The sequence below is a fragment of the Arachis stenosperma genome, chromosome 9, assembly GCF_014773155.1.
Source record: "Arachis stenosperma cultivar V10309 chromosome 9, arast.V10309.gnm1.PFL2, whole genome shotgun sequence".
In the NCBI taxonomy this organism is placed as follows: domain Eukaryota; kingdom Viridiplantae; phylum Streptophyta; class Magnoliopsida; order Fabales; family Fabaceae; genus Arachis; species Arachis stenosperma.
The window spans coordinates 15,425,036-15,450,613 of record NC_080385.1 but is presented as its reverse complement, the minus strand read 5'-3'; the positions used below and the strand labels follow the sequence as shown (position 1 = coordinate 15,450,613).

The window sequence follows — 25,578 nt, the reverse complement described above, 5'->3', positions numbered from 1 at the left end:
TTAACACCATCAGCCAAAGTCATCTTTTCCTCTAATAAATTCACTAAATCCAAAGCATCACAAAGTTTCCTCCCTTTCTCAGCATTTTCCTGCATCAGCTACTCAGCAGCCGCCCTATCAAATGAATCTTGAGCACACTTAAGCTTCTGAGTCTGACCTATACACATCAGCCAGGACCCCATAACCTAACAAAACAACAAAGCAAAATACATAAAACAATATATAAAACCATAAGCGTGTCTACCAAATACAAAAACAAACAGACCTGAAGATACTGCGCAATACCCATATCACCAACTCCATGCAAAAGCTTTACATCATAAGCATTATGACCATATTCATCAGCCACCATCGAAAAAGGGAAATGTTCACTCCAAACAGATGTCAAATCCTCATCACCCCTATACCCATGGAGACTTCGTTAGTTGTCAGTAAACTTCCTCACTTGTTCTAAATCAACCTCTTTTCCACCGAGTTTATCCTCGGTGACGCCAGCATCCTTCTCCTTCTTGACCTCTCCCCTTTTTCTCTTATAGCTAACCTTCTTAACCGGAGATGGCTGGTCTACTTCTGCACCCTTCTCAGCCATGACGTGGCTACTCAAACCTTGTTTCTCAATGTTTTTCGTACAGAAAAAAGTCAGTAAGCCACTTGACGTCACCTTTGGAGCTTTCTCAGCTGCAGTATAACAAATACAAAATTAAACACGATGCCAATAACAAATGATAGATTGAAAACACTATTCAAATATTACCTATATATTCAAATAAAGCATCTCAGTCAGATTCAAGTTCAAAAAGATCTACAACAGACAACAAAGAGAACGAGGATATATGATTCACCAGCAACTCAACAATCATCTCATTCCTATACTCCATCCTATCTATACCTAGTATTTGCCTAGGTCTCGGAACCCAAAATAGGGGAAACCTCTCTAACAAACACTCATCAATGTACTAAGGAAACTCACTCTCAATAATGCTAACTTTCAGAAACATGGATTTAAAACCTTTAAACGAAGAACGATACAAGCTAAAGATAATACGACCAGGGGCACTAGCCAGATTCAACCAACAACCCCTCTTCACACTCTTACACTAAAACAATGCAAAGAACATTTCTAAAGACGGCTCAACCTCCAGAATACCCATCAGGATTTCAAAGGCTCTAACAAAAGCCCAAAAATTGGGATGCAGTTGTGACGGTGCACACTTCAATTGTATCAGCACTCCACACTCAAATTCTGAAAAAGAAAATCTAACATCTAACTCAACAAAAACAGAACTATGCATATAAAAGTACTCGAAATCCTCACCACGATGGTAAACACGATCAACGGTATTGCATGGTAAAAACCTAAGGTTAATACCCCCACCCTCTGTAACCCAGGAAGATGCCAAACCCAACTGAGACACGCTTCGATCATCATCAAAATCAAAAACCCACTTCTTCACCGAATTAGACACCCATCCATAGGGATTGTTTGATTCCCAAACAAAGACCTCCTCCACAATCTTATCTTTGTCATTAACTATTCCCTTCTTTCTCTTACCATTAACTTTCTTCTCTAACACAATCTTTTTTCCTTTCTCCATCCAAAAAAAAAAAGTAATGAAAGAAACTAGACGAGAAGAAACTGAAAACAAAATTCACTAACCTTTCCTGCTCATCTTCAGCAAGCGCAGAGAAGAAGTAAGACAGAAATGGATAATCAAAGGTCCAGCAAATCCACCCACTAGCCCATTAAGCATCCCTTTATGGAGCAAGTTAAAACCCACAAATAATCCCAACCGTTGATCACAAAAGTCATTTCACAAATCAACGGATCACATTCGCAACCGTTCCTTTCCCCAAGACAACATTAACTGCAGATGTCTTTTCCAAAAGTTTCTTTCTCCTCCAATCGCCCTCATTAAGTTACTGCCAAAGTACTAATTTTGACTTATTTTTCAAATTTCGCAACAAACAAGTCGACCTTGGGGGCTACCACAACATCCGATTCCGATCTATACAAAAGTTCGACCTATTATAGCTCGGTTCTACAAAACAGGTCAACTTTGGAGGCTATGATCCATTACCTAAGACTGGTCCACTGCAACAACTTCGGAATCGAATCTCCTAAAGGATATAACTTCTCCCAAGAATCTCTCCAACTGAACCACTAATGCTTCAAAAACCGAAATATCACAAATGACTCCGTCAAATTAATACGAATAACTGCTTTAAAGAAAACCCAATATCTGATGACTAACAAAGTTACAGGTACGCAATTCATTTCATTCTTACTCTAAATACTCTCGTACTCTTATTTATTTAAGCATTAGAGTCTCTTTGTAGATGTCTAACACCGCCGTCCTAATAAGAAGAAAACGACGTTCCTTTTTCCCACTCCAAAAAAAATACATTTGAACATCAATGAAACAAGTTATACCTCGAAAAACGTTTCATTTTTCATTCTCCAAAATTTGAATCAATTGCAGATCTGTAAACATCCCTAACAATGACACGGTGCTGCCGGCATTGTTGTTCTTGTCGCCTACTGCTTCAATTCTTGCCCCTAATTACTTCCTTTTACATTTGTTGTTCAATAAGTACCCACTCTTCACTCCAAATTGTGTTATGCTATAATGCTTTATTATTCTACGTACTTTGTGTCGTTGCTCGTTATGCAAAGCAAAAAAAATTTAAGTTTTTTTCTTTAAAATAATTAAAATGATATTTTTATTTTTTTATAATTAATTATAAGTACATTTTAGTATATTTTTTAAATAAATACTTTAAAAAATAATGTAATCTGTGTGTTAAAAAAAATTAAAATCAAATTAGACCAATTAGTATTATTTATATTTATATAATATATCTATATATTAATTATAAGATTCTATACTTTTTATTATTTTGATTCTTCTAGCAGTTATATATAACCCTTGTAAATTATTTTTTTTTCAGATTAAATAATACACAAAATTTTTTCTTTAATTATTCTCTTGTTTCTAACTCTATGCATCACATTTTCATTTGTCCACAGTATTGTCATATTGATATGTGTAAATACTTAAATGTAGTTTCGTACCATAACAAACGCTTATTTTGTTTATTTATTTAATCATATATTAGTATATTAATAAAAATTAGTTCACTTTTTAATTTAAATAATATTATTTAATTAATTTAAATATTTATTTTTATAAAAAAATTATTTATTTTTAATTTTTTTAAAATTGAATAATAGACCATTTTTAAAGAATATCTAATTGCATCCAATAATAAAAAAGTAGTGGAGTGTGTGCACGTTACTGGTGTTTATGATAATGAATAGAGCTAACATGACTATATATACAAGTGGGTTATGGGCTTCTATATATGCTTCGCAAAAGGATATACATAATAAGAATTAAGAAAGAAGTTAACAATAATAATGGCTTTCAAGACTTGGATCTACGACCAAATCCAAGAACCCCTTTTTTCCAACATTCACCTATGGCTACTCTTTTCAATCACCGTCTTCTTCGTCTTCAACCACACAAAGAAACGCAAACCCAATCCAATGAACCTTCCTCCATCACCACCAAAACTACCCTTCATCGGAAACCTCCTCCAGTTCGGCACACTCCCACACCTTTCTCTTCGAAACCTCTCCAAAACTTACGGCGACATCATGATGCTACAATTGGGTCAAAGACCCAACCCAACTCTGGTAGTTTCATCCGCCGAGCTTGCAAAAAAGATAGCCAAAAACTACGACCTAGTTTTCTCAAACCGGCCACAAAACACGGCCACGAAGATCTTGTTGTACGGCGCCACCGACGTCGGGTTCGGGCTCTACGGAGATGACTGGAGGCAGAAGAGGAAGATATGCGTGCTTCAGCTTCTTAGCACGAGAAGAGTGCAATCATTCAGAGCGATCCGAGAAGAGGAAGTTGAAGAGATGGTGAGGGTGTTGGTGAGAGCGAGTTCAAACGACGAAGCGGTGAACTTGGGGGAGATGGTGGTTTCGAGTTCGAACAACATAGTTTGTAAGTGCGCGTTGGGAAGAAAGTACGGAAAAGAAGGTGGGATTCAAGATTTGGCGAGGAGAGTGATGATTTATTTGACGGCGTTTACGGTGGGGGATTATTTTCCGGCATTGGGTTGGGTTGATGTGGTTAGTGGGAAGATTGGGAGGTATAGAGAGACTTTTAGAACGTTGGATGGATTGTTTGATAAGGTTATTGAAGAGCATAAAATGGCAAAGAAGGAAGAAAGTGATGGTAGTAATAATAAGAAGGATTTGGTGGACGTACTACTTGGAATTCAAGAAGATGCTATGGTTGATGGAGAGTATAAGCTTACCAACAATGACATCAAATCACTTCTCATGGTATATCTATCTATCTTTTCTCTACTCCCTTCTTAGCTTTTCAATTTCATAACCAACAATAATCCATGGTAAAAATTAAAGTGCAGTCGACTTTACATGAAGTTGAAAATCGAGAACTGTTAGATGATTTGACTGATTTAATTAAATTTTTATCTAACAACTTTTGGATATTAACTTTACATGAAATTGACTGTACTTGAATTTTCACCATAATACATCTGCTACTCGATAAGGTAACCAACCCCACAAAAAAAATATACGAAAAAATTCACCGACTACCATAATTTATTACTTTTTGCTAACATTTTAATTATTAACATAATTTCTTTAGTTATTAATTTATTTAATTTGATAATATACTTTTAATTTATACATTTAAATGTTGTTAGTTATCTGTCATAAAAAATAATAAATTTTATTGATTTTTTAATATTTTTCAAAAAATATTGTTATATATAAATACTAAAAATTAATTATTAAATTAGTTGTTATATATTTTAAAATATATTTTATATTAGTGATTAAGATGATAATTAAATTTTTTATATATGTAATATGATTGAAAGACCACAAATATAAAATTTTAAATTGTTTAATATATTTGACTATTTAATTATAATTATAAATTTTTTTAAATATCATTTTTATACGAAAATAACTTTAAGTGAATGTTCGTCAGCTTGGTTTAATTAAAATTATAATTTTAATAACTAAGAATTAATTAGTAAAAATAAAAGTTTTAAAAAACTAACAATTTCTTACTAATAGATAATTAATGCATTAAATTTAATTTTTATACATAGACTAACCATGATTTACGTTCATATATTACATAATTTTCACACACTTGTGATAAAAATAGAGACATAAATTATTATATTCTATATATTTAGGTTCATATTTCTTTTTCATTATTTAGATTTGCAATCTCTTATTTATATTTGATTTCTACATTTTTACGAATTAGCAACATAACTCATAATTGAATAATAAATTTTGCATAAAAAGTTGGAGTAGTATACTAATTAAACGCATATTATACTTATTTGGGTGTCATTAATTAAATTAATAAAAAAGATAATTTTTATTTTTAGGATATTTAGTAAATTTTTAATAATAAAAATAAAATATTAAAAAAAATATTTTTCAAAAAATTATAATTTATATTTTTTAAATATTTTCTTATAATTAATGAATAAAATATTTTTTTGGAGTCAATATAAAATTATTTTATTTTTCTATAAATTTTTTTAATAAAAAACTCGAAAAAATATATTTTTTTCACCCAAACAAACAAATTGCCAATTACAAAAATGGAAAGTGAAATTTAGAAAAAAGTAAGAAACCGAAAGGAGTACGTAATGCTTTTGTCCCATATCTATTATCCCATAACATGAATTCAACAGATGAGGTCAAAGGATATATTACGTATCTCATTCAGATCATTCATCTCTTATCCAATATTTACGAAACTGAGTCATATTATTAGTGCCTTACAGACAAGGGAACGAATATGTCTCATCTTTCACTTTATTAATTAATTAATAAATAAATAAAAGAAAAAGAATCCGACTTTTTAAGCTAAGCCTTAATTTCTTGTATTTATTAATTATGTGCTAAGTAGACAAAAATTATATATTTAATTAAATTATTATTTAATAATTTTTAATCATTAATTTTATATATACATAAATATAAATCCATTTTTCTTGTTAAATTGTATATTTTAAATATCTTATCAAACATATATATATATATATATTTAAAAAAATATTATTTTTTCTAATCGAGTAAGTATCTAAATTATGAATGTTTAGTTTTTATATGAAATGAGAAATTGTTTTTAAATATCTAAATTTTTATATATTATGTTGACATCTATTTTTATAATTTTTAAATAACCTCTACGCTAAAAGTCAATTTTTTTATATATAATTATTTAACTATGTTATATGTATATTAAAATCAATTATTAAAATTAATTTTTTATGTATATATAATATATTTTATATTAATAATTAATTTTAATAACTGGTTTTAATATATAAATAACATGTTGATTTTATAATGATTAGATTGAATCGAGTGTCTAATTATTATACTCCACTTCAACGTACGTAACCTCCTGGACAACAGATTTCGTATGCAAACCGTCAGACGCAAAATCTTCAAAATCTTATTAGTTTATTACATGCTCATCATAATATCGCTAGTAACTATTCTAAATATATTATGATTTCTGATTTAGAAGTTGTTGACTATTTTGATATTTTATTCAATTGTTTCCTTTTCATTTGTTGTATATATATATATATATATATATATATATATATATATATATATATATATATATATATATATATATATATATATATATAAATCCACATCAATAGTTAAATTAAACTATTTTTATTCGAATAATTTTCAGACAGATAATATTATATATATATATATATATATATATATTAATAATATACAAATTTCTTTTTTTCTTATTTTTGACAAAAGAAATTATGGAACCAAATATTTTTTCAAACAATGTGATATCTTACATTGGATAAACTTTTAACCCTTCTTTTTCTTACTAAAATTACAAAATGTTCTTGTAAATAAATTATGGCCAATACTAAATATTTAAACAGTGATAATATATATAATAATAAATTGATGAATTATTGCAGGACATGTTTGTAGGGGGCACGGACACAACTTCAGCAACTATAGAATGGGCAATGACAAGACTTGTGCAAAATCCAGAAATTATGAAGAAAGTTCAAGAAGAAGTGAGAAGGGTTGTGAGATGTAACAACTCATCAAAAGTGGAAGAAAACCACATCAACCAAATGCAATACTTCAAGTGTGTAGTGAAGGAAACTCTAAGGTTGCACCCACCTTGCACTGTTTTGCCTCCACGAGAGACAATGGCTCATGTCAAACTCAATGGATTCGATATTCCACCAAAAACAATGGTAAATATATACAAGTGTAACTGTTTTTTTCTTTAAAAAAATTAAAAATTTAGAATAAAAAATTTATGATTTAGATCTAGAATTTAAAATTAATTAAATAATTTAAAAAATTTTGACTGATATTAGTTGAAAAAAATTCTCTAGTATTATTCTTTTCATAATATTGTTTTTTATTATAATTGTTTAATTTATCATATTTAATATATATAATCGGGTATTTGTATATTGGTGCAACATATATAGGTACTAACTAATGCATGGGCAATTCAAAGGGATCCAAGATTGTGGGAAAGGCCTGAGGAGTTCATGCCCGAGAGATTTGAGAAAAGTGAAATTGATTTCAATGGTGATCAATGGTTTGAGTTCCTTCCATTTGGATTTGGGAGAAGGGGTTGTCCTGGAGTGTTCTTTGGGGTTGCTATTGTTGAGTATGTTCTTGCTAGCCTTCTCTATTGGTTCGATTGGAAGCTTCCAGAAAATATTTCATCAGCTCATGACATTGATATGAGTGAGGTATATGGACTCGTTGTCTCAAAGAAAGTGCCTCTTCACCTTAAACCAATAGCACATGTTAGAGCTTAATTAATTAAACTATTAAAGTGATTATATTAGCTAATGTTGTTTCCCTACGTGTTATCTTTGCTTTATTGTGATGTATACCGTATTAAGAAAACAATTTCGCTACGTTATCAACAGCATTTCTGTCAACTTTTGTTTTTAGCTGTATTTAATGAAAGTATCTTTGTGAATGTGTATAATAAAAATATATTTTCTATAGTTGTATTTAATAAAAGTATTTTTATAGATATATTTTTTAAATGTATCTCTTTATATATATGATTAAATATAATAATTAATTATTATTAATAATAAATTGATAAATAATATGTTAGGTACCTTATAAAAAATAATAATTAATAATGATGGATGTTGCATGAAAATAATATTGAGTTATGTATATCAGTTATCAACTTCCTATGATAAAATAATATTTTGATACTACATACATGATATATGCCAATAACTCAACTAAAAAATGGTATATAAAGTGTTATTTTTAAAAATTTCTTCATAAATATTTTAATTTTTTGTTGTTGTTGAAATAATAAATTAAACATCTTAAGTAAAGTCTTTAAAGCATAGAATAATAAATAAATAAATAAATCTCTTTCATTTTTCTATTTTTGGGATAAATCCAACTCTCAGGTCGTCATTGCCAATTTAGAACACCAAGGGTGCCATTAACAGTTGACAATAAAATATTACTCATCAATGATGAAGAGCCGTAAGATAGACCGATACGACATAAAATTAAAGAGTAGTGCTAGGAAGTTAATGGCCTAAACGTATAATGTGTACAATGGGCATATTATCCACGGATAACCATCCGGATACCAGGGATAATAAACATCTCATGTTATAAAAAGCTAATTTTGGGTTCAATAAGGTTTAAACTCTTGACCTTCCGGATCTAGAATACTAATACCATGTTTTGAAACCACTCATCCCAAAAGCATAACCTAATAGGACAATGTAACACTAATAATCATATCTCTAATACTTTCTAAACCTTCATTGTACACATTGTACGCTTACGTCATTGGCTCCCTATAGTTTCTCAAAATTAAAATAATTATATCAATGTATAATTTATAAATGAAAAAGTATACTGAACCAAGAGGTTACTAGCCAAAAAATAAACAAAATCATATTAATTTATATTAATAATTAATTAATTTTAAATTTTTTAAATTCAAAATTTAAAAAATTTAAAAGATTAAGTAAACCTAATTAAAACCTATAAAAACGTTTCTCTTCTCTCTCATATTAACCTACCCACCTCCAACAAACACACACAGAGACTCCTCTCTCACCGTCAGGCATCTTCGCTTCCCACCGCGACCCACTCCTCTTCTATCAGCGAGTCGCCGGAACCAACTCGGTTCCTGCCAGCCTCCGCACTCTCCGTCACCGCCACCACAACCTGCTTGTAACCGAAGAAGAATCTCTTCATTGCCGCCTTTATTCCTTGCATCGCTTGCAACACCTCCACCGTACTATCCTTCTTTTATGCATAAACCCTCATCGCGGCCTCTACAATCCCCGGCCCTCCCTTCGGATCAACCTCCACCTCCAATATCTCCGGCACCATCCTCTTCATCTCCCTACACATCTTTGTCACCTCCACTAGCTCCTTCGACCGGAAGCAAAATGCCGCCGTATCACCGAAACACCGAATCTCGATCTGCTTGTTCAGCTTTATCAAATCGTTTGGATCCATCAATAAGTGAAGCTCCTCGATCTCTGTTAGAAGCTTCCAGATCCGCTCCACTGCGTAGCATTCCCTCGCGGCCTTCTCGAACATTCTTCCTTCCACCGACTCCGCAACACTCGAGCAGCACGCGCGCGGCGCGTGACCAGGACTCCACAATATGGTGCGTCGCGCGGAGATTCAAGTTCTCGAAGTTATCCACGTGATCACGATGTTGTTTTCTGCCTTTTGGAATATTAGATGCCGTTTTGATAATTAAAGAGACTGCAAACTATACACTTGATCTAAGCCAAAAGGAGTCTTTGAACAGTTACAGAAATATAAAAAAAAATATTTATTTAATATGAAAAAAACATCCTAATAATTAACAAAATAAATATTCAGTTATATTTTAGTAAAAATAATTAAATATCTATAAAATTTTAAAAAAATTATGAAATTCTTAAAGAAATAGAGACATTCACATTTCTAATATAAAAAAATTCAAAAAATATATAAAAGAACATCTTTTAGTATGAAAAAAAAATATTTTGATACTTAACAGAAGAAACATTCATATATTAATTAACTCGTAAAAATTTTGAAATTCATCTAAAGATATTTCTCCGATTTACTTTTTTTTTTCCTTAGTATTAGCATTGTTGTTTATAAATTGACAAATTTTCTAATAGCACGAAGTCAAAGTCATATTTATCCGTATCTGATAACTGCGAAAATTATTTTTTCAAAAATATATCATGACCTGGTTTTTCAACATTGAAATTGATCATACAACTACCTAAATAAAATAACTAATAATGATGGATGTTGCATGAAAATAATATTGAGTTATGTATATCAGTTATCAACTTCCTATGATAAAATAATATTTTGATACTACATGCATGATGTATGCCAATAGCTCAACTAAAAAATGGTATATAAAGTGTTATTTTTAAAAATTTCTTCATAAATATTTTAATTTTTGTTGTTGTTGTTAAAATAATAAATTAAATATTTTAACTAATAAGTCTTTAACGCATCGAATAATAAATAAATAAATAAATCTCTTTCATTTTTCTATTTTTGGGATAAATCCAACTCTGAGGTCATTATTGCCAATTTAGAACACCAAGGGTGATGACATTAACATTTGCCAATAAAATACTACTCATCAATGATGCAGAGCCGTAAGATAGACTTGATACAACATAAAATTAAAATAATTATATCAACGTATAATTTAAGTTAATATATAAATTGACAAATTTTGTAGCAGGAAGTCAAAGTCATATTTATCCATATCTGACAATTATTAATATATCATGACCTGGTTTTTCAACATTCAAATTGATCATACAACTACCTAAATGACGATATTGATGATAGTGAGGATATTGACTGTGATTTTGATACAGATTATCAGAGTTAGAGTTTCTAATTATAATAAATGCGCTAACTATAGATATAATGTTGGAAATAAACCAAATTCATTATATATACATTCGAACTACTGAACTTTTCTAGAGCCCAAAACGAAACTCGCAATCAAGCATCAGATAGAGTTGAGCACTTGAACTATATGAAATCGTGTTTAGGAAAATTCATTTTGAAAAAAAAATATTGGTATTACTTTTTTTATATATATTTCGGCTGTATATTTTTTCAAAACATATTATGCATATTAAAAAAATTTACTACTAGATTAGTTATTTATATAAAATATATATTAAAATATAAAATTATATTAAAAATATATAAAATAATATATATTTAATTTATATATAAATATGTAGGGATTAATTTAATATCTATTATTTTCTATATAAAAAACCTTTATATACGAATATACGATATAATTGATAAACTTTCTACTACCGTCTTTTATTTTTTGTCCATAACTTCTTAAGTATAAAATGGTGATTTAACACCCGTATAGTTAGATTTGGGTTTCTAAAGATTTTTAAAGAAGTATTTGTTTTTGTATTTTTTGAAAACCACATGTCACTTTATTTTATGTTTGGTAAATTAAAAAAAAATATATTTATACAATAACTTTTAAATATTATGGTGCTTTTGAAAATACTTTAAAAAAATTTAAATTAATTTATTTTATCAAAATTTAAAAATTTAATATAATTTTATATATTAATAAATATTAAAATTTATTTTTATATTTATTTTTATTCTTATTTTTAAATTTTAAAAAATGTTTTATTAATACAATTATTATTAATTGTATTTATTAAAAATTATTTTTAATTTAATTTAACGAACATTCAATACCACAATTTTTAAAGGTTTGCATGTGCTAGATTGGTAGATGAATAGTATGTGCTAACATGTTTTTTAGAACACTTGAAGCATAAATTTTTGTTTACTTTAGTTATAAGATGAATATTAGCAAAGACGTATCTAAAAATTTTAATATGAAGAGGTTGAATTTAAAATTAATTTTTAATTATTTTTATTATATTTTTTATTATATATAATTAATTTAAACATAATATGTAGTTATTAAATTGGTTTTATCTATATACAAAGAAAAGAATAATCTTATAATTTTTTCATAATAATTTTATTTTTAATATAATAATTACATATAAAAGATAATAATATCAATAATATATTATAAAATTATAAAATACTAAAAATTTATAGTGTGTTTAATTAAAAAATTATTACATAACTTATTAATTAACATTAGTTATTTCAAAAATTAAAAAAAGTAAAAATAAATTATAAATTATTAGTTACTTAAAAGACATAATATCTTTATAGAATATATACAAGATACAAATATTAAAATAAAATGATAGTCAAAATTAAATAAGTAAGATGGAAAATTAAAGTAAGCTCTTTTTTTTTTCTTTTAAAAATGCAAGTTTAGAAAAAAAGAATATTTTTTACAAGAAAAGAATATCTAAGATACACAATGCATGTGATTACCAAAACATAATTATATCGTAAGCCATTATGAATATTTTATATGATAATATAAATGTTAAATATATTAATATTAAAACAACAAATGATTTTTTTAAAAATAAATATAAAAATGAGTATACAAAAGTAACTAGTTGAAAAGTATAAATAATTGAGTGATGATATTAAATTAGTCAAGTAAAAATATCAATAAATTAAATAATTGAGACATAAATTTATCATTATATAATAAAAATAATACATAATTCAATTACATAATATTTTTTATTTCCTTAAATATATATCTTATAAATAGATATAATTATTTAAAATTTTGGGAATCGAGGTCGCTACTCACTTTTTTTGGATCCGTCCCCAAATATTAGTATATTAACAAAAATACTAAAGTTATCATGAAAGATTATGTTGCTAACAAAATTCTTAATGTGGAAGAAAAAATTTTCTCAGTACACCAAAAACTTGACTTTTCAAAGAAAAACTTTTTTTTTTTGGATAAATTTAAAATTTTTCTTACATAAATAATTCTATAGCAACATAATCCCTCTTGAGTAATTTTAATATTTCGTTTTATTTTTATTAGGTAAAACTAAAGATACTGCTTCAGGGATAGAGTTTATCGGATACTCGTGGGGTGAGGTAAACTTTGACTGGAGTCAACTTGGGCAAGGTTAGACCCAAGCCTTCTCTCATGTCAAGAGGTTCATCCATGGGAGAATCAAAGTCAAATGCTTGAAGGAAACGTGCAAGTGTGATGAGGCTCACTTGTGTTGCCAAAGAGGCTCCAGGGCAAACTCTTCTACCTAACCCAAATGGAAGGTATTTAAAGTGGTGATCTTCATCAACTTCTCCATTGGCATTAATAAACCTCTCTGGTGAAAACTTCTCTGGCTCCGACCAAATACTTGGATCTCTATGTAGCTTCCACACATTTCCGAAGACACGTGTCCCTTTTGGCACGTAATAGCCATTAATGTAACAATCTTCTCTTGCTTCATGGGGTAATAATAGAGGTCCACTCGGATATAACCTTAGAGTTTCTTTGAAAATTGCTTGTAAATAAACAAGATTTTTCACATCAGATGTCTCTACTTTTCTTTCCCTACCCACATGCACATCAATTTCCTCTTGTGCGCGCCTCAAAATTTGTTTGTCCTTCAACAATAAAGCTACCATCCATATCATTGTTGATGATGTTGTGTCTGTCCCTGCCAATATCTGATTCTGCATTGAAGAAAAAAAAAAGTTAATAGGTTAATTAAAATAACACAAATAATGAAAAAATTATATAATTTTGACTTATTTTGAGCATAATTATTATCATAATTATCAACATGGTTACCATAATTTGAGCTTTAATGATATTGTCACGTGTATGGCCAGAATCAGGATCATCTTCAACCATGGAAAGCATAACATCAATAAAATCTTGTTTCTCGCTTGAGCTATTTACCATATTGCCCTTCATTTTATGCTCTTCAACCCAGCTTCCAAAAAGTGTGTCCAAATCTTTTGCAATTCTTTTCATGGATTTAAGAACTTTCCCTTCTATACCAAACCATCGAATTAGAGGAATCACATCCGAAGGAACCAAACCCCCTTCAGATAAATGCATGACTTCTCTTATGAGATTCACAACTCTTTGTGCTTCAACATCATCTACATCTTGCAAGTAACTAAAATATCTCTTTCCCGCTATCATCTTTGTCACTATATTAAAAGTCAACCGTTCCAACCATTCACTAATGACAACAACTTTAACCGGCGAATTTCCTGCAGTATACAATAACAAATCCTTGATCAAAGTATCAATCTCGGATTCATATACATACCTCAGTAATTCAACGCGGCGAGACGAGAGTAGTTCAAGCATAGCTAGCTTCCTCTGTTTTGTCCAGAAGGAGCCATAAGGAGCGAACCCAACAGCGGCGTAGTTATAGCCAATGTATACTCCCTGGCTAGACTTGGGGCGCGAGGCAAGAGCTTTGTCATTTATGGTGAAACATTCTTTGATTCCATCTTTGTTGGAGATCACAATAGCAGGGTATGATCCCAGACGGATTCGGAATATAGGGCCGTACTTATCGGAGAAAGAAGCGAAGGTTCTTGCAAGTGGAGTTTTGGTTCCTAGTAAATGGAGGTGACCTATTAATGGGAATGCACCAGGTAGTTCTGGTGCTTGCAATTGCTTCTCACTTGTTTTGTTCATAATCCTCCATATGTTGTAGAGAAGGACCAAGGCTGAAGCTACAAGCATTACTGTTGGAAGAGAAAGGAAATCCATTATTTGTGGTCTAAGTTATGTGTAAGATTGAAGATTGGATAGTAAGATTTTGAGAAGTGTCCTATTCCTTATATATTGGTCTCGTGGGAAACCATGGTTTAATTTTATAATTATAATTTGGAGATAAATATTGTTTTGGTCTAAATTATTTCTAATTCTTTTATTTAAATTTTTTAAATTACTTTTTGATTATTTTATCCTTACTTTACTAATCCTATCTTCATTTTCATGAGACCACCTATTTTTATTTATTTTTTCCTTCTCCTTACTCCTCTCGCCGCTAATCTGAAGCATCCTCTTTTTTTCGATTTCGACATTAACTTCCTCGCCTCAGTGTCTCCATCCAGTCGATGCGGGTGTTGACGATGGTGGTGGTTTCGTTGACAGAATCAGAGCAAAAAGCGGAGAATGCAGTTGAGGAAAAGTTCTAAAATAGGTTCTAGACGTCGAGGGAGAATTGATAAAAAATATTGGTGTTTTGTTCCGTTTTAAAGAAGTTTGGAATAACATTATTGTTTTTGTTTTTGGTTTGAAGAAGCTTGGAATCATCTTTTTTTCCTTTTTGGTGACAGTTTAAAAAAATAGCGACGATAATTTTAGCGATGGTAGAAGCAGAGGTAGAGGAGGAGAAACAGATCTCAAATTTTCTCCTCTTTTTTGTTTCAATTTCTCTTTTCTAATGACCCAAGTAGCGACAGTAGTAGTGGATTCTCTCATTACTACTATCTAACTCTCCCCTTCTCCTCTCTCGCTCTTCTTTCTTCTTCTCTCTCGTCATTTCATCTTTTTTGTCTTTGTTTTAATTTTTTTTCTTTCTTTAAAAATAATAAATACTGTATTGTTAAATTTAAAAAATTAGGTTGCAATGAAAAATGTTATTGTTAGTGTTATTCTTAAATTTAAATACTTTGTTGTTGGTGGTGATTGATGAAATAGATAATTATTTGTATTTAAATATTGTATTATTGTTGTTGAATGTTTATATTTGGTGGGAATAAAAAAAATTGGTAATGGTAATATTGGTAAGAGTAATGGTGGTGGTAGATAATAGGATTTGAGATATAGAACAAAGATAAGAATATTTTTGTTCAAAAAATTTTTAAAAGATAATTTTAATTTAAAGTGCAACATTAAAGATTATTTTGAATTAAAAAAAAGTTAAAAATAAATTTAATTTTAATTCCAAACTTTAAGAGCTAAAATATTATTTAACCTTTGCAACTCGGTATAAATATTCAATGGTAAATTATAATTAACAAAATTAGGAGTGCAAAAGTAGAACGTGTTGAATAAGTAATATTTTTTGAGATTGTATAGAAGATTAGTATTTTTATTAAAATTTGGCAGTACTTAATGAACAAAAGAAAAGTGAGTAATTTTATACCATTAGATGTAATCTCACACTATTAAAAACATTAATGATAGTTAATTGATGGCTACAAATCACAAAATACGCTGGCCTCCTAGAACTTCTCATACTTTTTTGAATAATTAAATATTGGTTTAATTACTCTATCGGTCCCTATAATTTTATCGAATTTTCAATTAGGTCCCTATACTATTTTTTTTAATTAGGTCCCTATACCACATCAAATTTTGTAACTAAGTTTCTATTGTGACAAAAACGTTGAAATCAACAGAATATTCTATTAAACTATATAGAATATTCAGTCAAGTATTAGGCATATTCGTTTTGCTTAACAAAATATTCTATTAATTATAGTATTTTTATCACGGTAAGAACTTAATTATAAAATTTGATATGATATAAGGACTCAATTAAAAAAATATATAAAAATTTAATTAAAAATTTAATAAATTATAAAAACTCACCAAATAATTAAACCTTAAATTTGTTGAAGATAGATGTAGCATTTGTCTACTTTTTTTTTTGGTAGAATGAACAAAAAAACAAATCATCTACTCTCTTAAGAAGGTTATTTTAATACGTTAAGAAAAATAATTATATTAGACTTTTTTTTATTTTCCAAAGTAATAAAAAATGTGAAACTATAGAAATATAAGTTAAAGGCGGCCATCCCTCGTATAAACATAGAAAAAATATAAGCATCAAAATAATAATAAAATAGAAGCAGAAAAATAATATTATTAAATTTATAAAAAATTAAAAAAAATAAAATAATTTGTTATACTACAAAAAAAAAACGTTAAATATTATTAAATTTATTGGCGAAATAACAAAAATAATTTGCTAACAAATATATTATTAAATTTATCGTTAGAAAATATATCACTGTTAGATTTATCTTCATCGATAAATATATTACCGTTAGATTTATTTTTACTGGAAATAATCCAACGGTAATTACTGAGAAATTCTTTGACCATAAAAATATTTTTGCCGGTAATTTTAGTGCCTTACTATATTGTTTCACACTGATTTACCGTCAAATTTTTTTTCAGTAAATCTGATAGTATATTCAATTCTTTTTATTTTTAAATTTTTTTAACACAATTAGTTGTCAAATTCTAAATAATAAAAATCAAAGAAGAATTTTATTAAATATCAAGTGTATGTACAAAATAAAAAGTCAAATAAATAACATACAATCAAAAGAGCAAAAAAAAATCCTAATCACTATGGATCTTGATAGTCGTTGTCGTCATCATCCTCCTAGTCTTACTGAGGCGGCGATCTAGGCGGTGATGTCGGTACCTCTTCAGCAGCGCCGCTACCATCAATGCATATCTGCTCGTGGTACACTACCATCTGTTATTGCATCCGCTGAATCCGCTCCAGTTCTTGCCTAAGTTCCATCCTGAGAAAATTTGTGTTTGACACGCATGTGAGGATCTCATTATACCTCTACTCAGATTGTTGCAGCTGCTGAGCTTGTTGGTAAGCGTGAGATTCTGTACCTACTCTCTCAAATCGACACTGTTTTCGATCAGGATCGATAGGGCTGGTGATAGAGGCGAATGAAGTCCTCAATCTGGAAGTGCGGAGGTTGTTGGCAAAAAAGTTATAGAAGTGAGGGGTCGGATTTTTGAATTTGAATTTAGCTCAATTTTATCATCAGATTTATCGACGGATAAATCTGACAGTAAAGTGTTAGTCGTTGTCAAAAACGCAGTGTTTCACTAATTCATATTATCGTCGAAAATTTTCGACGATAAATCCAATGATAAAATTGGTGCTTATAAAATAAATTTTCGCGCCCCTCTTTACCGTCGGATTTAGGGATGGATTATGGAATCCTGTAGTATTTTTTTTAGGGACGAATTTTTACTCCTAATCGTCGAATAATCCACCGCTAAATTCACCATTAACGTCTCTTATTAAATCCGCCAACACTACTAGAAATAAGGTTTTTTCGGACGAAAATTTCAAACAAAATTTAATCCGTCTGAATGACTTTTTCATTTCGGACAAATTTGAGACAAATGTTGAACAATTTTTAGTGGAGACATTGGAATAATATATTCTATCCTAAATTTGTCTAAATTTTGTCCCAAATTTTGGCGCCAAATTTTTTTTAGATGGCGCCAAAATTTTCATACAGATTAGCAACACATTTTGGACAAAAACTATAATTCACCCGTATTCCATCTGAATATGCGCATTAACTTCAGACGGATTTGGGACGCATTTTGAAAAATATTAATTCTATCCCAAATTTGTCTATAATTAGTCTTAAATGCTTTTACTATAACTAACCCTTCGAAGTAGACAAAATTTTTTCCACAAATTTGAGACGAAAATAGCATCATTTGTAAATTTCGTTTGAAAGTTCATCAATTTTCAAACAAATTTCAAATATTTATTGAAAACTTTTAAAATTTAGTATAAAAATATTATTTATATTTTAAATTAGTCTATCATTTGTCCCAAATATTTTTACTATTCTAAAATAAAGTTTCTTTTTCCTAAAATAACCTTAATTATATATAACTTATAAAAAGGTACCGTTTTTGTTTGCACCTTTCAATTCCAAAACCTCTTGATCAAAATATAAAATAATCATCATACCAATTAACATCTTATTTATCATTATACATATTTTTAAAAATTGGATTAATAGATACGTTAGTGCTTATTTATGCAGAATTTTTTATATAAATAAGTAAATAAAATATATTAATTCCCATAATACGCATGCAGAAAGCTTTACAAAAATGCGCAAGGCCATTGTTCGTAAAGCACCCGCAAAATAGATTTAGTCGTCATCTCAGGAGGGGCGCACGCCAATTGAAACTTCTGGTGGGGAAGTCATTTTGTGCCTGACGACAACGAAATGGGTACTTCTGGTGGGGCAACCATAAAATTTAGTTGGTTTATTTTTTAAATATATTTTTTAATATTTTAAAAAATAAAATTATATTTTCATTAAATATATGCTTTTGATTATTTAATTTTTTATTAAGTTAATAATTTATTTTTATATAATATCAAATATGAAATAAATTACAATCTTAAAATAATTTGATGAGTTTGGAAAACTCCAAATTAATTTGATGATGATCAAATATTATTAAAACAATTAATTACAAAATTATTAATTTGATTTTTAATCCACACTTATTAATTAATAATTTTGTTATATGCAGATTTCATCAATGGGCACAAAAGAATGCATGAAGTCCAATTTGATTGACAAAAATAATCGGCCTTTGTGCAAAATATTAATATAAGTGGCTGATTTATTAAAATGATAATTGGGCCAAAAATTTAAGAAGCAAGCCCAATTAAAATCCTTGCAAGACCAACAAGGGTTAGGTCCAAAATTGAAAATAAAGAGAAAGCAAAAGATGAATGCTTCCCACAGACACCAACTCATTCTATGGTTGGAATTCAAATTTTGAATTAAATGAATTTAATGAATGCCTTGGAATATGGAAAGAGAAAATCTGATTTGATGGCATTTATTGAGTTGGGCACGTTACAAGGCAAAAGCATGGGAATTTGATTTGAATTGATTATAATCTATATCACACATTACTTCCATTGCTTTTCTTCTTTCTACTCTCTTTTCTCTCTCTTTGCATACGGTCACCTCACTGTCAGAGAAGAAGATGGTAGAAGCAAGTAATTTGAAGAAGGAAGCAGAGGCTAGGCATGGGTAATATAAACCTAACTCATTTTCATTTTCTTCTTTAATTACATTGCAAGTTTTTCTCTGTTCTCTCTCCTCTCTCTCTCTTTCGGTCTTGTCTAGCAGGAAAGGAGGGATGAAGCAAGCTATCAGTAAAAATCACAGAGAAGCTAGTTGCAAGGAAGAGGCCATTGTGATGATGGCGTTAGGAAAAAGAAAACATAAAGTATGCAGTGTCTGAGATTTTCACCAAATATGGTTAGATTTGGTGAGGTAATCTCGAGCTCTTCATGCTCAAAAAGGAAGAAGAAGATTCGGCCAGCAAGGTGAGATTCTTGGAGGCATGGCTTGTCTCTAATTCTGCTCAACCACCACAGGAAGTAGCTAGAGTGGCGAAGTGATGGAAGAGGCAGAGATTGGAGCAGATGAAGCCATCATCATCATGAAGCATCAAGGACCAGAAATCCATCTTGGAGAGGAAGCAAAGGATGGAGCGCTCGGATTGATGAAGAGTGATGACCAAGGAAGGACTAGAGGTATTTGCATGAGTTACCTCTTCTCTCTCTGTGGCCGAACCGGTTCTGTTTTGAAGGAAAGGAAGCTAAGCTCGGGTGTGTGTGTTTTCAAACTGTGAAGGCTTCACTTCTCTATAAAAGAGGTGAACAGTCATGGTTTGATTCAAGGAGTAAGATTTGAGAGTGCAAGGCACATAGTTCTCAGAGCTACCTGAGCTAACGGATTTCTCTTCTCCTTCAATGTTTTCTGTTTTGTAATTTTTCTATTTAATTTTGTCATGTCTTGAGTCTCATGGAAAAAGGCAAACAGTGAGGTTTGTATGAAAAAGCCATAGAGCGGAAAAAGACAGAGAGTGCAAAATTAAAAGAAAAAGTCATAGATGTCTTAGAGTTCCTTTGTTCATCTATGTTGTGTTTCATGATTCTGTGGGAATTCCCTTGTAAGTTGTGTTAGCACTTTACAATTTGTAATCTGAATGATTATAGTGAAATTCCATCATTGTTGTGATGGAGACTGGATGTAGGCTGCACTGCACTTAGCAGCTGAACCAGGATATATCTGGGTGTAATCTTCTCTCTCTCCTACTTCACTTCTGTTTTTACTGTTCAGATGCAAAATCAAAAATGTCTCGTGCCAAGTGATGAGACAAAATGAAAATGTCTCGTGGCTAGGGACGAGCTAAAAACAGAAAAGTCTCCTCTAAGTCCAGCAAATGTTAGCAAGCAAAAAGGGGGCTAAGATTCAACCCCCCTTCTCTTAGCCACTGAAACCATCATAATTAATTGAATTATTATAGATCAACCATTAAAATAAAAGACTAGTAAATTAATCTATTATTCATCATAACTCTTTTAATTCAGGTAGTACGTACTCAGTACTAAATAAAAAAATTTAACAAATATACTTATATAATCCTAAATTTTAGAACTATAAATTTTAGAACTAAATTGACTATATTTTTATTAGTTTTTTTTTTCTATTATTGTATACTATATTTGACTTTTTTTTAGTTAAACTTGTGAGACTCTATCTTCTTATTTTTTTTATATACTTTATCTTCTTATTTTTTTATTCTTTTATTTTTATTATATGTAATATTAAATTTCTTATACAAATTGTTATATACCATCTTATATTTAATTTTGATTTTTTTTAATTACCTCATATTATTTTTTAATTTATTCTTTTAATTATTTATGTTATAATCATTCAAAATTTAATTTTTTAACAAATTTAAGATAAAGTGTATCTAAAAGAATTAAATATATAAAAATCTTAAAAATAAATTAGAGGAGTGCTAGGAGTTCAGCAAATTTTGTGATTTGTAACCATCAATTAGCCATCAGTAGTGTTTTTAATGGTGTGAGATTACATCTAATGGTGGAGAATTGCTCATTTTTCTTTTTAATGTAAAAGGGATATTTAATTTCAAATTTTGATTTTATTAAATATTTATCTTTAAAGATTATTATATAATAAAAATTAAAAAATATAATTTAATTTAAACATTTTAAAATTAATATTAAATATATTTTTTTAAATATCTATCTTTTAGATAACAATATTTCATAACTTATTGAATATATTTTCGTCATAATCTTATTCATGTTTAATTTGTTAGTGAAAATTAGATATAATTTTAATTTTAAAAATTCATGTTTAATTTGTTAGTGAAAATTAGATATAATTTTAATTTTAAAATTTGTTATATATAGTTATTTCAAAGCCCCTAATTTACTTTGCGCCAAAAAATTAAAACTTTATTCAAAATCGCCTTTTAGTTTCAGAAATTTCAGTTTTTGAGTGCTTTCTCCCATGTATCACATCTAGGTTACCTTGTCAAAAATCCAACTTTCTTTATCAGAACCCTCAATTTTTACTTCAGGGTCAGTTACGCTCTTGATCTCCTCTCTCCTACCCCGTGCTCCGCCGCTCGTGCTTCGCCCTCCTTCTGCGTGCTCTGCCTCCCGTCTGTGGTTGCCGCTGGTGCTTCGCGCTCGACGCTACAACCCTCAAACTCTCAAACCTTCGAACCTCTGGTCTCAAACATCCACCATTCCAGCCTCCAATCCCGCACCTCAGACCACCTCCACCGTTGTGATTCGTGCTTTAGGTAACAGCTTTCAATCGCGAACAACTGCTCTGCCTCCTGCATGTGGGCGCCTCCGCCGGTCTCAGAACTCACGCCCCTGCCAGCCTCAAACACCGCACCTGAGGTGACCTCATCCACCCTCTAGCTTCGCTGGATTGCCCTTGTTTTCTTCTTCTCCCTGTGCGTCCTCTGCCACTGCCAGGTTCTAATTTTTGTGAGTAGTGATTGTTACATTGCTTTGTTTATCATAAATTTTCTTTCTTCATTGTTAATTTCCTTTCCTCATTGTTTATTGTTAATTTCCTTTTTTTAAATGTTTGATCCATATAACCCTAAACCTTAGGTGTTGTTGATTGACTAAACTCTAAAGGGAAACTTTCCATGAAATGCGGTTTGAAGTGTTGGTTTATCCCACTTTAGTTGTTGACATTCAGAATGTTGTCAAATTGGAGTCATAATGTTGCCATGTTGAATGTTAAATAGCATATAGTAACAGCTTTGTCTTGTAGTTGAGCCGTTTAGATATCCTTCAGAGTTGAAAACATTGGTGCCTGCATAGCCAAAAGTGGTACGAGTTGAATGGTATAGAGCGAGATTTTGTACCTTTCTGCAAGAGTGTCTGCTACCTCTCTTTTAGACCAAGGATCTTTGGTTGTAAAATTTTTGTTAATAAACTTGATAGAAACTAGTAACTTATGTTCATTTTTTATTTTATCAACTTTGAACAGGAACATTATAATTGAAAGTTGAGGCAAAAAATTAGAGCTGTTGCCTCAGAGTAACTATCATTATCAATGATGGCAATGCTTTCGTTTTAATTTCAGTTCAGATAATTTTTTTTTATGTCTTGTATTTGTCTGTTCCTTCCCCCCCTCCCCCCTCTCTTTCTCTCTAAATTTGTAAGCAATCTTCTCAAATAAATAAAAAATTCATGCTATCAATAAAAATAAAGCAGATTTGGCAATATATCTCGTGATATCAATTATTTGCTTATAAGCTCGTCTTTGAATTATTAAAACTGCATATTGATCAAAGTGAATTGTAATATTACTAAAGCTCATTTGGTTCTTGCTCAAGTTGAGCTAGCTAAACTGTATAGCCTTCTAGGGACTCAATTTTGTTATGGCCCAAAGGGACTCAATTTTGTTATGGCCCTTGTGACTTTTGAGAGGAACATACAGAAATACTTTTACTCATCATCATCATCATAGTGTTAGCTGATGATGTTTGGTGCAGATCTGTAGTAATAATATCCTAGATTCTTAATCAAGTACACTCATTCTATATCAAGAGTCAAGACATTTATTACTTATATTCCTGCAGCTTAAGCATTTCATACTCATGGCTTATGGAATTGCTATTACAATTGGAGCATTATCTCCTGTTCTATGGAGCAAAATTGTTACGGCAATATGATACATGCATATATAGATTATAGTCTTTTATTATGATCATATTAGAAAAATTCATATAATGATATCGATTTGAATAAGTAGTTTGGGGTTTTGACAATCAATAATGAATGCATGTTTTATAGAAAGTTATAAGGCATTTTCGGTTCAATATTTTAATTAGGGGTGAAAACAGGTTAGGTCAGGATCAGGTCAAACTTTTTAGTCTTGTTCTTATTATGTGCAATGTTTTCTTATTCTTTTTTCTTTCCTATCGATTAAAACTATTATATTATAGGAGAAAGCTACGGGAGTAAAACCTTCTCTAGAGGAGGTTTATACTAAATGCCACACCAAAAAGGACAAAAGCTGGATTGACGAAAGATCTGAGAAAGTCATTGTATGTGATGCTAGTTTGTTCTTCTTCTTTTGTCGTTTTCAAAAATAATTTTCACTGTGTTAGTATTTGTTTATGGCATATTTAGTTGTGATTAAAATGAATTGGTTTTGTAGGGCGAATTTAAGAAGCGAAAGACAGAACTTTCTCAAGTAGATTTATCCTTGGATAATGAGGGAGATGTTGAGACATCTAAGGAAAGCCTAGATATACCAGATGATTACACTATTTGGAACGAATTTATGACAAAGGAGAAAAAGAAAGCTACTTTTGGTTTAGGTTCTTTTGGTTTAGATCTCTCTTCAAAGTTGGATTCCGGAAATTGCTCAGAGACATCCAAAGACAATCTAAATATTGAGCAAGAACTTCACATGTGGAAAGAAAAGGCAAAGGAGCAAGAAATGATCAATGAACAGCAAAAGGTTAAGTTGAATGATGCTGAGCATAAGTTAAAGGATCAAGGACGTCAACTAAAAGCTCAACAAAAAAGAATTGGTTCTACTGAAAAGACAATTCATGCTTTGTATAAAAAGTTGAATCTCCCACTTCTTTCAACCATGTCTGTTCTTGCGGATGATGAGCTTGGGACAGGCTCCAGTGATGATGAGGATGATAATATGAGTGATTGATGTCTGGAGTATATGTTTTTTCTGATTTAGATTAAGGAATTTTTAGGTGAATTAGTTAGTACATTTGATTTTATTCATGATATTTGACCTTTTTAAAGATTTTTTTTGTTTTAGTTTAATTATTTTTTTATTTTAGTTTGATTACATTTATGGACAAGTATTTTAATAATAAATATTTTTTTTAACTCTTTTATGGTAATTGGCTTTTTCATGACTTTATTATGTGTTTATAATTTCGATGATGTAATATGAAAAAAAGATTATGATGGTCTTAATATAGAAAGCAAATCGAATATAATTTATTTTCTAAAATATTTATATATTAAATAGCAAATTATTTTGTATGAAAATTATTTGAAATATTATATTAAATTTGTAGAAAATTTGTGTGAAAATAATTTTTTGTTTTGTTTGAAATTTGTTTCGAATACGTAAATTCTTTTAAATTAAATTTGTTTGAAATTTAATTGAAAAGAAATATTTGATTTGTCTAAAATTTGTTCGAAAAAAATTTGTTATATTTGACTAAATTCGTTAGAAATTTGTCTGAAATAGAGTATATTTTTCGTTTGAAATTTGTCTAAAAATCAATATTTTTCTGTTTGAAATTTGTCTGAAATTCGCTGTCTTTATGTTGGCTAATCTGTTTGAAATTCGTCTAAAATACATCGTAATAGTTAGAAATCTAGCAG

General features: G+C 29.7%; 3 protein-coding genes and 1 pseudogene across 3 annotated transcripts; 2 read left to right on the top strand and 2 right to left on the bottom strand.

Annotated features, from left to right (window-relative positions):
- Positions 1-3,363: 3,363 nt before the first annotated feature.
- Positions 3,364-8,080, top strand: LOC130947806 (phenylacetaldehyde oxime monooxygenase CYP71AN24-like). The gene is made up of 3 exons (XM_057876516.1): positions 3,364-4,360; positions 7,042-7,329; positions 7,573-8,080. The coding sequence occupies exons 1-3, from the start codon at positions 3,419-3,421 to the stop codon at positions 7,909-7,911; spliced, it is 1,569 nt and encodes a 522-aa protein (XP_057732499.1). The 5' UTR covers positions 3,364-3,418; the 3' UTR covers positions 7,912-8,080.
- Positions 8,081-9,205: 1,125 nt separating this feature from the next.
- On the bottom strand, positions 9,206-10,371 carry LOC130949129 (nematode resistance protein-like HSPRO2; annotated as a pseudogene).
- Positions 10,372-12,741: 2,370 nt separating this feature from the next.
- LOC130951204 (cytochrome P450 CYP82J17-like) lies at positions 12,742-14,834 on the bottom strand. The gene is made up of 2 exons (XM_057879839.1): positions 13,866-14,834; positions 12,742-13,747 (listed from the first exon to the last, which is right to left on the bottom strand). The coding sequence occupies exons 1-2, from the start codon at positions 14,805-14,807 to the stop codon at positions 13,127-13,129; spliced, it is 1,563 nt and encodes a 520-aa protein (XP_057735822.1). The 5' UTR covers positions 14,808-14,834; the 3' UTR covers positions 12,742-13,126.
- Positions 14,835-17,474: 2,640 nt separating this feature from the next.
- Positions 17,475-25,027, top strand: LOC130949127 (uncharacterized). Its single transcript, XM_057877944.1, has 5 exons — positions 17,475-17,567; positions 22,208-22,528; positions 22,615-22,671; positions 24,159-24,260; positions 24,374-25,027. Exons 1-5 carry the CDS (start codon positions 17,475-17,477, stop codon positions 24,884-24,886), a joined length of 1,086 nt encoding a protein of 361 aa, XP_057733927.1. The 3' UTR covers positions 24,887-25,027.
- The last annotated feature ends 551 nt before the right edge of the window (positions 25,028-25,578 follow it).